Source organism: Anabas testudineus, chromosome 5, assembly GCF_900324465.2.
Source record: "Anabas testudineus chromosome 5, fAnaTes1.2, whole genome shotgun sequence".
NCBI classification, from domain to species: domain Eukaryota; kingdom Metazoa; phylum Chordata; class Actinopteri; order Anabantiformes; family Anabantidae; genus Anabas; species Anabas testudineus.
The window spans coordinates 3,659,866-3,673,868 of NC_046614.1; the positions used below are offsets into that span (position 1 = coordinate 3,659,866).

The 14,003-nt window shown below is 39.2% G+C and overlaps 1 protein-coding gene across 1 annotated transcript in view; it reads left to right on the plus strand.

The window, feature by feature from the left end:
* LOC113151697 (receptor-type tyrosine-protein phosphatase gamma-like) overlaps positions 1 to 14,003 on the plus strand; it is a 353,442-nt gene that overhangs the window by 321,985 nt on the left and 17,454 nt on the right. Inside the window, exons 13-15 of the mRNA XM_033325969.1 lie at positions 1,003 to 1,156; positions 2,402 to 2,493; positions 5,756 to 5,847. Coding sequence (XP_033181860.1) covers positions 1,003 to 1,156; positions 2,402 to 2,493; positions 5,756 to 5,847 — 338 coding nt within the window. The remainder of the gene's footprint in view (positions 1 to 1,002; positions 1,157 to 2,401; positions 2,494 to 5,755; positions 5,848 to 14,003) is intronic.

Genomic DNA, 14,003 nt, shown 5'->3' on the forward strand with positions numbered 1-14,003 from the left:
CCTTTGCATGGCAATGCAAGCCAGCTGTGGTGAAGCGCAGGGGCCCAGCCTGATGTAGCATTCGGCTCCAGGTAGAGCTGCAGATTGAAGGCCATGGGGGCCACCGTCAGCTCCAGCAACATCACGGCTACAGCAGCTGAACTGGGTAGGTGGTGGTGATTATTAAGGGACTGAAAAGCATTTTACAGAATTTAACAAATGATTCAAGTTATGCAAAACTGTTTGCTGTTTTGATTAAGTTATCTGGATGCAATTCCTTAAGCAGTGTGCTTAGCGTGCAGAGCTCAGGACAGCGAGGACAGCGGCCAGGAACTGGCTTGACAGGCTATGTTGATCTGATTTATTTTGATTCGCTTGATGGTTTTTGCAGCATCTTATGTTTTTCAGTTAGATGAAGCATGAGGCGTGTGTCTGTGCTAGCTTAGCAAATAAACTGTGTCCCAAATCCACACTATACATACATTCTAATAAACTTGACATGTCAAGAATTGTTTCAACAAATGTCAAAAAATTAAACTTTGAATCATGGTGGCCAAGATAAAATTTGGAATCTAAAAATAGAAGAAAGCGGAGCAGAGAAGGCAAAGCTCTCAAACCTTTTTCTTTTAAGATCTCACAACTATTTGTTTGTTTTCCACCGGTGTGTGTTCCTCATCATTTCCTAAATGCAAGTAAAAATGTCAGTATGCATATGATATCTGAAATCTTTGAAAAACATATTTTTTGCAGGTTTTTCAACATTAACATTTTGTATTGTAAATATGACAATTTTATATAAACATACTGAGCTAGAACTTTGTTGAATTGCCAGTTAAACATATGGGGTCAGCTTTCTCAATGTTTCATGCTATTGCATGCTTAGTTGCTCTCATTCTAATCCATCCTGATGTCAACATAGACTAAGAATTGCGGGTGATTTTTGCCTCCTACCCAGTCACATCTCCGTCAACACAGAATACCTGTGGAGTGCATTCCTCATTGATTTCTCTGCCTTTTTTTTAGATCGCCCAAATGCAGTGACCAACGTGACCCACCAGACAAGGCCAATGTCTGTGGCAGGGCTAGGCCATGTGGAGTGGCTGGTACCTCTAGTGGTGGTCTCAGGTCTGACCTTCCTCTGTCTCGTCATCCTGCTGGCTGTGCTCATCTACTGGAGGTAGGTACAGTATAAAAATACAAACAATTGTCAACTACCTTTGAGTTGATGGTATCCTACCTAGGAATAGCAGGTGCACGACTGGCTATGTGTTTGATGCAGCTTTTACTTACAATGCAAAAAGTCCACTGGACATAAAAGCTTTATTCTGGAAGACAGGGTAAATTCAGAGCTCTCACATTTCCTAGTGAGAGGATTGACCGAAATAAGGAGGTTGGCTAGATTCAACTGGGATTTAAAAGTGATCTACTGTGATATAATATAGAATAATTTTTCAGTGGTCGCTTGTTATACTCACTTGTATAGCATGAACTGAAACAGAAACAGCTATGTAGGAGGCTTAAAATTGGGTGAGGAACAGCCAAACTCTGCTACCAAAGTGAGGTTGTGAAAGACAGTTTCATGTCATGGCAAGATTGAGCACAGCAACAAGACACAAGGTAGTTATACTGCATAAACAAGGTCTCTGCCAGAGAGTTCAAGCTCTTTTGCAGAAGCACAAAGAAACAGGCAACGTTGAGGATCGTAGACGCAGTGGTCGTAAGGAAACTTAGTGCAGCAGATGAAAGACAGAAGTCTGGAGAGAAGTGGTATTCATGGAAGAGTTGCAGCCAAAAAGCCATACCTCCGACGTGGGAATAAGGCCAAGCGACTCAAGTATGCACAAAACATACGAATTGGGGTGCAGGCAGCAGGTGCTCTGGCCCGATGAGTCCAAATTTGAAATATTTGGCTGTAGCAGAAGGCAGTTTGTTCGCCGAAGGGCTGAAGAGCGGTACAATAATGAGTATCTGCAGGAAACAGTGAAGCATGGTGAAGGTTCCTTGAACAATTGGACGAAGGATGTGAGAAAGCCTACATCCACAGAAGATCTGTGGTTAGTTCTCCAAGATGTTTGGAGCAATCTACCAGCCAAGTTCCTTCAAAAACTGTGTGCAAGTGAAGAATTGCTGCTGTTTTGAAGGCAAAGGATGGTCACACCAAATAGTGATTGGATTTAGAGTTCTCTTTTGTTCATTCACTGCATTTAGTTCTTTTATGAAAAAAAAATAAATGTTTTACACTTCAATTTCTGAGAGCATTCTTTGTTTACAGCATTTTTTCACACCTGCCTACAACTTTTGCACAGTACTGTATATTCATGTTTTGGCTGTCTAGTCAGTGTTTTCTACAACAGTGCCAGAGCATGACTTAGTCACAGGAATATAATCTCTGTCTCTCTCTCTCTCTCCCTCTCTCTGTCAGACGCTGTTTCCAGACAGCCCATTTCTATGTGGAAGACAGAAATTCATCCAGGGTGGTGCCCAATGAGACTATCCCTGTCACCCCCATCCTAGGTAACAACCCATACCCCATACATATAATTGCTATGCTAAACTGCTGGTCTAGTTGTCCTTTTGTTTACTTACTGATACTTTCTGTTTAAATTTGCTGTTGATAAGGCCTGACCAAACCACTAAACCCTCAGCAATAGTATGAATTCTGAATTGTGTAACCTCATTTCAGTTACTCCACTGTATTTAGGTGCAGTGTTCAGTGCACAGTGTTAAGAGTGTTTCTTCACTCTGAGGTCTAAAGTCACAAGCAAGCCTACTGGTCTCACCTTCCAGTGGCCAAACAGCCGGTAGACACGACATTAATCACAACTGGCCTGAACACTTGATTGCATAACACCACACACAATTGTATTTGTGTGAGTCTCAATAGGCTCAGTGTGTATGTGTGTGTGTGTCTGTTTGTGTGTGAGAGAGAGAGAGAGAGAGAGAAAGTGAGAGGCAGAAACAGACCATGTCCATATCACCAATTACAAAACACACATTAAACCTCTGCAGGGCTTGAAAAAGCTGTGTGGTTGCTCCAGCTCTAGTCCTCAGCTCCATGATTTGGATCCAAACCTATCAAATCAAATAAAAGCTTTTGGGGCCACTTTACAATGGGTTTGGCTCAGTTCAAAGGCCCCCATTTACACCAGGGCCAGTGTGTCTAGCATAAAAAAAGGGTCTGCCACTGAGTGTCTGCCCCATCCTCCTAGAAGAAGCAGACTGTGGCTCCAGTTTTAAATGTACTATTCATTTCACTTCTCTGATATGTTTCTTTTTAGGTGACTGCTGGGATGTCATTGTGCAGTCAAAAAATGTACAGATTTTACTTAGAGAGAACTGCACTCTGTGGCCATCAGAGTCCACTGCAGCAGACAGTGGTGTTTGACTTTATGTTGGTAGTGTTAATTGTCTTAAAAATTCTGACAGAGACTGGCACATCCCATAATTCTGTTCAACACATTCTGCTTGATTTAAAACCTACAGGCAGCAGCCACTTACAACATACACGTATGTCTGTTCTAAAATATTCTAATCAGCTCTTGAATAAATTCAAGTGAATATTTGTGCCATATATAATTAAACTTCCTCCAAAACTTTCTAAGTTATGGCTTTGTCAAGAATGTGATGCATGCAAGCACTGCAGTGACCTTGGCCTTAAATCTATAACCAAAAATTCTCCTAAAAACTCAAATGTACGAATTAATTGAGCTGTACAACTTGAAGTGACGTTTGCATTTAGTGAGTCAAGACAGAGAGTGAGAGCAAAGGCAAAACTGATCACATCACTTTGTGAACCTTGAAACATTAACAGGAGTTAAGAGTGTTTCATGCTGAATAAAAATGTGTATTTAGCATGAGCTGTGTGACTTTACAGACAGTGGAGCTCCAGAGCTGCTCTGGAGGACAGCATGTTTAGAAATCTCTTTACATAAGCCCTAGAAAAAAAACATTTGTAGAACAGTTTGAGAAGACAAAAGTTAACTTGATATTGTAATTCTAATTGTATTTTTCAAATATATAGTAAAACACTGACATTACATTAATATGGCTCTAAATAATGGCAGTGTTGCACCAAAGTGAATCATATAGCTTAGATACGGCACAATTATTGAGCATGTCAATTTTGTGCATAATTGTGTGTACATAAAAAAATATCACTTTGCCTCATCATGTTGTTATTACAAAAATAATGAAACATTTATATTTGGTATGTGTCCAATTATTATAACAGAATTTTAATATGAGAATCCGTGGTATAATAAAGTCTAATACGGTTTTGTTTCACCAAAATATATATAATACAGCTCATGCCAGGGTTTTACTGTCTGTAAAATATGTAAAAGCAATAAAATGAGGTTTAATTAGTTCTCCACAATAATAGTTTTTTCTAGACCTGCCTCACACTTCCTGATGTGTTTACTGACACAGGAATTAATTTTAAAGATTTGCTAATGTATGTCTCATAAGAAACACAGTGAGAACAAGTGAGTATATTCACTTGTTAATATTTGATAAAGACTAAACTGAAGGGAGCCGCAAGAGAGTTTAGCTGCATGTAATGTTTTCTGCGTCCTTTTCACTGAACCGGTTCAAGTCATCTGGGTTCTACTCTTTATGCTTTCAGCAGCTGAAAAATGACTTCCTCTTTACAACTGTATAAATGGTCCACCTGCCCTTCATTCCTGTCATCTCAATAAAAGCCCCCACAAGCAACAAAACATCACAACAGCAAACAATTTTTTTCTTTTTTAGTTTAGTTTTGCTGCCTGCTCCTCTGTGGAAATGCAGTAGTACTGAAATGTTGCTAATTTTAAATTATTTTTGGCAAAGACCATTAAAGGGAATGGATTTACCACTACCACACGATTCCATTTTCCTCCAGGTGTAGCATTATTACTCATTGCTATTTTTATACAGTATTCATACAATGTCTAGTGTAATTAACAGAAAAAGTCTAATCTTGCCTTAGACTGCTTTTCATAAAAATGATCTGCATCAGTATTTATAACTGCACAATTAACACAAGACACCACAGTTAGCTTCTAAATGTACAACACTGATATTATCTTTATAACTGTTGTTTCTAGGGTTGACAACTTGAAAAATAGATGTTTGAATGTATTACATGTGATTTATAGCTATTCTAGAGCTCTGCCAAGGAAAAAATGGAAAGCTCTGGAACTGCTGCTACAGTAGTGCTGACATTGTTCTGTCTGCAAGAAATTATATACTTTAGCTAGCTCAAGCCTCCTTAAAGTACATCTGATGCAACCTACTTACTAGGCTGTCATTGTTCCTTAATTGTACTTTCCAACTGGAATGCTATTGTATTGTTCAGTAAATATTACGTTTCTCTAAATCACCAAAATATATCTGCGGTGACATAGGACACTGATGCTGCTGGTTAAATCCCTTAGCTTAAATAATTGCTCACAAGGTTTGTACATGTGATCAGTCAGTTCTCCACTACCCGAATCTTGTTGTGAAAGCTGAGGTTGTGAGTTGTAGTTTATGGAAATATTGCAGGAACCGAACACTGTTCAGTAAGGGATGAATTGATTTGACAAAACAATGTCTATGATTTGGCATGCAATAGTCACAGACCTTTGTATCTCCCTTTGTTTCTCCCTTTGTATCTCCCTTTGTTTGAATTACAGTGGTTTACTGTTAAAGTTATACTGCACCAGCTCCTGAGCGATGGTTTGTGACTTCACTCATGTGGATGCTGCTGTTTCCCTGAAGCTGGTTTAACCCTGGTCTTTTCTTTTACCTGCAGATGACATAGAAGCCATTCCAGTCCAACAGTTTATTAAACACGTCTCTGAAATGTACACAAATAATCAACAGGGATTCTCTGAAGATTTTGAGGTAAGTAATAAAGTCTTGTCGGAAGTCTTTGCATACCAAACAGGATAATGTAACTAGGTTAGGGTACTTAAAGAAATAAGCTGTGAACACACCTTTAAAGTTGGCATGATAACAAACAATTGCTCATTCACACATTCAACAGTTACAGAGCATCATTAGCTTACAATTACTCCTATATTAACGTTCTTCTAGTTCTGTGTTTGGATTCCTCTAACTACTGAGGGGGGTTTTTAGCTTCTAATTTCTCCACAATGTTACTAGTTGTTATCTATGTAACTATCCGCTGTTTGCTGCTGAGCAGGTACTAGAGAGTAACATTTTAGGTCAAAACACTATAGTTATTGCACAGGCACTTAACACTGATCTAAGAATCACTGCAATCTCCATAAATACAAGGGGAGCTGTGGATTCAGCTGATAATTGAGGATGAGTTTTATTGCTAAGTGATCCCTTTCACATTTTACTGGTAGGTAATGTTTTTTGTCATTTTCTTGCATTTCTTGAGGTATGTGAAAATTGTATCTGTTTGGTATCTGTTTTTTTAATGTAACATGCTAACCCACAAAACTATGCTGTTCACAGTTATCTTTCTTTTTCTATCCTAAGAAGTAAATTGCTTTCTAACTTTGGCTGTTATGACATCTGTGTTATTTTCCTAAACCTATCTAACCCTAGAAACAGAGAGGAACAGCGCGGATGAATTAGGGGGGAAACATCTTTTCACCCAAAACAGTCAATAAAGCTGCACAACTGTGCAAACGAAGCAAATAGTTGGAGATTAGGCATGAAACATCTGGGTTAGGTACTAAATAAACATGGTTAGGCTTAGTAAAAATGTAAGTTTTCCTCAAAGGCCGTCACATGACTGGACTACAACCGTGCAAACATAGTGATTTGGTTGGGATTAGGCCTAAAGACATCTGGGTTAGGTTTAGACACTAAATAAACTTTATCAAAAATGACTGTGTCCTTAGCGCCACATGACATTCCAACTGGTCATGTTTGTCACATTACTGGTAACAAGAGCATTATTACAATATTGTCTTGTATTGGACTTGAACTCCAGTCGTGTGAAAGTCCTGTTTTTTGTTGTGTCCCCAACTATATCCAGGCAAACTTTAATATTATGTTATTAATAATATAATATTATAATATAATAGTATTAATAGTTGACCCTCATGTAATATTCACTGCTGCCACCAGACATCCCCTATGGGAAAATGGTCACGATCAATGGATTGATCGTATTTTGCTGTTGTTATAAATGACCTACAACAGAGTTTTTTAAAGGATAGTCTCAATATTCTAACAGTATTAAGTCTTATGAGAGAAGGTAGGTGTACAGTATATGATGTGTTTACCTGATAACACACTTTACACATGGGGAGCAACTTTGGGTTCAGTGTCTGAGGTGTCTTGCCCAAGAACTCTTCTCCTCACTTGGTCTGAGTTACCTCTTTAATGTTGGCTTGCTGTATCATGGCCTTAAGACATAAAACTAGATGTTAAAATGTGGAACAGGAGCTTAGAACAGGCTCCCTTCACCAAAAGCCAGCTACTAGCAAGATACAGCTCAATATTTTTGCATGAGCATATACTTTGACCTGATGTAGACATATACTGGAAACACATGCATGTGAACACACACCCAGGTTATGATTAACCCATAAAATAATGTCCAGAAGCAGCTTGCTACCACATTCTGGCACAGTTTATTGTAAATGGTAAATGGTAAATGGTCTGCACTTATATAGCGCTTTTCTACCTAGCTGGTACTCAAAGCGCTTTACACTGCATCTCATTCACCCATTCACACACACAAGCACACACACATTCACACACCGATGGCAGAGCTGCTATGCAGCTGACCTGACTCACCGGGTTTGATTGTATCAACTCAGGTAGTGTATAACATTGTCCTTAACCCCCTCTAAATTTTAAAGTACTACTACTTACTACTACTAATATAATTCACAGTACAACATTATTGACTCATAAAGCTGATATGCAATTGGTCAATAAAAATACTGTATGTTTTTCATCTTGCAGTGAAAGCAATTACAGGCTTTCTACTTACTAAATATTCTCCAACACTAAATAAAATAATACTGTATTGAAAGCATATGTAGTAAGAGATAATGAATATAAAAAGGATCCACATTGGATAATTGTGGTTAACATACACAAAAGGGAAGTTTGGGGGAGGGATAATTTAGTGTAGTTACAACATTTTCTTAATTGTTTAATTGCATCAAAGTTGTCTCCCTGTTTTACACCAGTGTGCCTGCATTCCTTGTTTATTGCTCTATGTAGACTGAGCAGGGCCCCCTAAATCCATCACTTAACTTGAAAAACAGAGCCCCTTACACCCTACTAGGGTATTCCCACCTCTTCTGTGCTGACAATGGAAAGTGGTTTAAGAAGGGCACCCCTTGTCAAATAAAGAAATGCTACTCACTCCTCAACATTTCTGCTGCCAGTTTGTTCTATTTTGAGCAGTTGGAGCCAGGGAGGCTGAGGGCAAATTTCATCAATATTTACAAGCATCTACATTACAATGGCATTGCTTTTCTTTATTTGGCAAAATAAACAAAAGTACCGGTACTTTAAAACCAAATTCATGCAGTGTCATAGTCAAATTGCAACCTGTCTGATCCTGAGGCTCAGTCGCTTAACATGTGATACTGTTGCACTACTGTGTCAGCCTCAAACTGGAGAACGTGCAGTGTCTGTACCACAGTGAACTGCAAGCCAGCTCCCAAGTTATGTACATACATTCACAACCACAGTAGAAGGAACATCATGCAACCCCTTATTTTCAAAGATAGCGGAACAAGTGAGATAGGGTTATGTGAATGGCTGTGTGTGTACAGGGAAAATCAGTGCAAATATCAGCGCTTGTGCATGTGACTAAGTTTAAGTGTCTGTACTGTACCGTATATACATATGTGCAACATCTGATGATTAAAACACCTGCCTGTATGACATCTCTTCCCAACCTGCAACCTGATCCAGAGACATGCAAAGCCTGCTACACTCGAAATACCGGTACTTTAAATTCCCACCCCAATTAGTATGATGAATCCATGTGTAATAGTGCTAAAACAAGGAGATCACCCTACAAAGCTCCAGAAGAAATTAGACTAGGGGGTCAGAGCCAAATCTAGCACCTACCTTTCCTGTTGGCTATGCTGAACAGCTGTTTGCTTGGCAGAAACTCAACATTAAACACTGACATATACTGTACATATTTAGATTCTGCTAAGTCCATAATAATTTACTGTAATGTTTAGGACTGTAAGTAATAATCATAAGGTAGTATCCACATAGGAGAATAAATACCTCAAGCAGTAGTCTTTTCGTTGTAGCTGTTACTCTTTAACATATTGTGTTATGCCATCAAGAAAATACATGAATGGGCCAGGCAAGTGATGTGGTGTTTTCAAGCACAAGACATTGAATTCAATTCGATTTTGTTTGTATAGCGCCAAATCACAATGGATGTCATCTCAAGGGCAATTTACAGTGTTTCCAAGGTTTAAGACCTTACAAAATATTACTGTACACAAAATTATATAGAAAAACCCAACAACCCCACTTGATCAGAACAGCCAAGGAATCCTGTAGAGGAGTACAGAGACAAGGAAGCACAACTACAAAGGAGAGAAAACACAAAGATAATGACATGCAGCAGTGGCATTGGAATGGCTAGAAGAAACGAGAGAAAGGAGAGAAAATGAGTAGAGGTCCCCCAGACTAATCTATAGCAGCATAACTAAGAGATGAGAGTCACCTGATCTTTCTCTAACTATAAGCTTTATAAAAAAAGGAAAGTTTTAAGCCTCTTGGATGTAGCGGGAGTGTCTGCTGGGAAAATATGGAACAATGAGGTCTTTAAGATAAGATAGAGCTTGATTATTAAGTGCTTTATTTAAGGGGTGGCTGTGGCTCAATAGGTAGAGCAGTTGTCTGACAATCGTAGAATCAGTGGGTTAATTCCCGACTGCCATGTCACATGCCAAGTGTCCTTGGACAAGATACTGAACCCCAAGTTGCCCCTGATGAGTAACATCATCTGCATAGCAGCTCTGCCATCAGTGAGTGAATGGGTGAATGAGATGCAGTGTAAAGTGCTTTGAGTACCAGCTAGGTAGAAAAGCACTATATCAGTGCAAGCCTGCCTCGTTCCTGCAGGAATCCTGCCTGATCCCTGCATGACATTTGCATGACTCAAACACCAACGCTCCACCAGTCATGACCCCCCACTGTGATGTACTTAATGCCTAACTGTCTTGTTAACGCCCCCTAAAATTTTCCTGAGGAATGAGTTGCAATGTCATTCATGCACCAGGTGGAGCAGTGATGCTTAATCCAGTTATATTTAAGTTATATATTAAAATAAAGCATGATGCTCTCCTGCAGGATATTTATAACTTTAAATCCATCTGTAAACTACTTCAGATTTTAGACACTGACGAGTTTTGTTCTTTACCTGCAATATATTTATGGATTGTAACAGCAGAACAAAGTTACAGAAAATTATAGCAGTTTTGAATAAAATGCCTACATGGTAAATGGTAAACATGGATATTTAATTTGTGCTAATTATACTACTTGCTTACTACTGTACTTATATTGATTAGCACTAAATTTACTGGCATTTTTTTAACCACCCGGGAATAACTTTGACATTTCACCTTCACATTATCTTCCAGTTTAGCTTCACTTCACAAATGCAAAGAACCGGGTTGTTAGGTGGACAAAAGACTGAGTAGGTGTGAAGACCATCCCCCAAGAAGGACACAAACTGTAGAAGCTACCGTTTCTGCTCCAGATAGAATCCGTTGACATGACTCAAGTTACAATTACAAGTACTCAACTCTGACTTGAATTCAACTTTTACATTGTTGAAAAGTCTCATTCAGCTATCCTTACATGCATAGCAATGTAAATGCAGTTTGCCTCCATACAATTTTCAGACCCAACCAACCTATAGCTTTGATGTTAACGCCACTTTAAGTGAAACAAAATACAGATTTTAGCTGCGTCTTGTTTAGGGTTACCTTGTTGTTAAAATATAAGTTGTGTTTCCTGAAACAGAACCGAAAGAATATCAGCTGACAGAACTCCACTAACACATATATATGTAATCAGCCGTGTGTTTCGTTTATTACTGGACGAGGTGACAGCACATATTCTGGTCTCCTTGCTTTGGTGTTTGTCCAGAGCTGAGGCACTGGCACTCTTTGCCTCATGTCTAGGAGCGGTGAAATCGTTCTACAATGAATGGATGTATTCTGTTGTGATTTTATTCTGGGTAACTGAGTATTTTATTAGCCTAGCTATTACATATAGTTAGAGTAGAAACACTACCAAAAGTGCAGAAATCTTCAGTCTGAGTAAGGTCACACATCCTCCATTTACAATAGGCTTCACTTAACACCTGTAAAGAACTGGCTCATCAGTTGAACAAAGGACTGCGAGTTGGTGTGAAGACCATATAACAAGTCCCCCATGAAGCATGTAGAATTTCTGCTCTAAAAGAATGTAGTTACAATGACCCAACTTTCAGACAACCTGGTTTAGAAAATGATCAAACGGAACTGGATGTTTATAAAATTTGTAATTATAATCCACCTGTGCTTGGTTAGGCTTGAAAGCTGTACGTTTATGTCTTCTGAATATACTGTATATAAGTTCCTTATAGTAAACCACCAACTAACAAAAGAGGTTTTGTTAGTTGGGTGGGAAGGTGTGTGCTTTAACCAATAGGCTGTTTGAGGTGATGGATCTCAAATATATCTGGTCCTCCTGACTCAGGTGAAGTTGTTGCTTTCTAGACCAGAAACATTTCTCAACAACATTTCAGGTGACATCAAATCAGGCGACAACACTGCAGGAATTTAGGGAGAAGCAGGGTGGTGTAAGACCATTGTAACAAGTGCTGATGGTTGGTCGTTCTGTCTGAATGGAGGTTCCTATTGTTATGTTTATCTAAGCTTGATTAGAAGATTCAAAGTCCTTTCTAAAGATAAACAGCTCCTGAAACAGGCAGACTGAGACACACTACATCCAAATGCAATGAGAATTGGTGAATTTTATTAGGTACATTTGTGAAGTCCAAGGCAGCCTAACACACCCAGAAACTGATAAACCTCTAGAAGGTAGCATGGCAGCTGTGGCAGTGTGAGCTGCTATTCTTATGCTTATTTATAATAAACAAAGTTGGTACAATATTCAATGCTGACATGAATTCAAGTTTTACAAAGTTTTCTCAGTTGAAGCGGTCATGTGACTATTGTCAGTCTATCTGACAGTCTGTCTGTCTGTCTCTGTCTGTCTGTCTTACCAAACAGTGTGTGATAATGACATTATCAATTTTAAATTCTGTTCTCAGAACTGTGTCTATACTTAGTATTTGACATTGACTTTAAGGTCAGATTTTTTGATCAAAGCTCCACCTTTAGGTTGGACCCTGGAACTGCATCATTGGTATCAAAAATAGGAGTGGGCACATTAGCATTTCTCACACCTTGTCTACAGAGCACAAGGAGGGGGGCGCCTGACAATTGCCTGACAGGCGACTGATAAGTAAATGGTAAATGGTCCGCACTTATATAGCGATTTTCTACCTAGCTGGTACTCAAAGCGCTTTACACTGCATCTCATTCACCCATTCACACGCACAAGCACACACATTCACACACCGATGGCAGAGCTGCTATGCAGCTGACCTGACTCACCGGGGGCAACTAGGGGTTCAGTGTCTTGCCCAAGGACACTTTGGCATGTGACGTGGCAGCCGGGAATCGAACCACCAATCCTATGATTGGCAGTCAACTGCTCTACCTATTGAGCCACAGCCACCCCCAAGTGACTGATCAGCACCTGAAAGTTGACTGACAGTCGACTGAAATCAGCGAAAATGAGCCGTTCCAACTGTATATGTGAGGAGAAGGATTTGAAATTCTATTCTGTTTTTTACAGGAAGCCAGTGGAGAGCAGCTAACGTGGGAGAAATATGATCAGTCGAGCTAATTCCACTCAAAACTCTGGCTGCAGCATTTTTAAGGAGTTGTTGGGATATCCCATTAATAGTGAATTACAATAGTCCAGTCTGCAAGTAACAAATGCATGGACTAGTTTTTTAGCATCACTGTGAGACAGGTTGCTCCTAATTTTAGCAATATTCCTCAAGTAAAAGAAGGCAGTTCTAGAGTTGTCTTTTATGTATGATGTAATTGAGATAACCTGGTCAAAGATAACTCATAAATTCCTCACAGTATTATTTATTTATTTATATCTGTCTTCTCTGTTTTTAGGGGTAGAAAATTAGAGGACATCCAGGCCTTTATGTCTTTTAAGCATGCATAACGTTTTTTTTAGTTTGTTTGTTTGTTTATTTCTTCTAGTTTAATAGATAAATATAGCTGGGCATCATCTGCATAGCAATGGAAATTTATTTGAGTGTTTCCTAGCGACTTACAAGTGAGGTATCACCTCAACTTCAATTTGTGTCAATAGTTTAGACTTTCTGTATCTACAAAATGGTGTTGACAGATGAACTAAAAGTAGGGTTATGATAAATCTTTCTCACATCTATTAAATAGCAATAAATAGTATGTATCCAGTAATGTATTTCTCTGTGTATCTCTGTCATTTAGAAAAGAAACGATAAAAAACATTCAACATGTTTGTGGTTTTCAAATTAAACAAGATATACACTCACTGGCCACTTTATTAGGTATACCTCACTAGTACTGGGTTGGACCCCCTTTTGCCTTCAGAACTGCCTTAATCCTTCGTGGCATAGATTCAACAAGGTACTGGAAGCATTCTTCAGAGATTCTGGTCCATATTGACATGATAGCATCACACAGTTGCTGCAGATTTGTCGGCTGCACATCCGTGATGCGAATCTCCCGTTCCACCACATCCCAAAGGTGCTGTATTGGATTGAGATCTGGTGACTGTGGAGGCCATTTGACTACAGTGAACTCACTGTCATGTTCAAGAAACCAGTCTGAGATGATTCGCGCTTTATGACATGGCCTGTTACCCTGCTGGAAGTAGCCATCAGAAGATGGGTACACTGTGGGCAACAATACTCAGGTAGGCTGTGGCCAATTGGTACTAATGGGCCCAAAGTGTGCCAA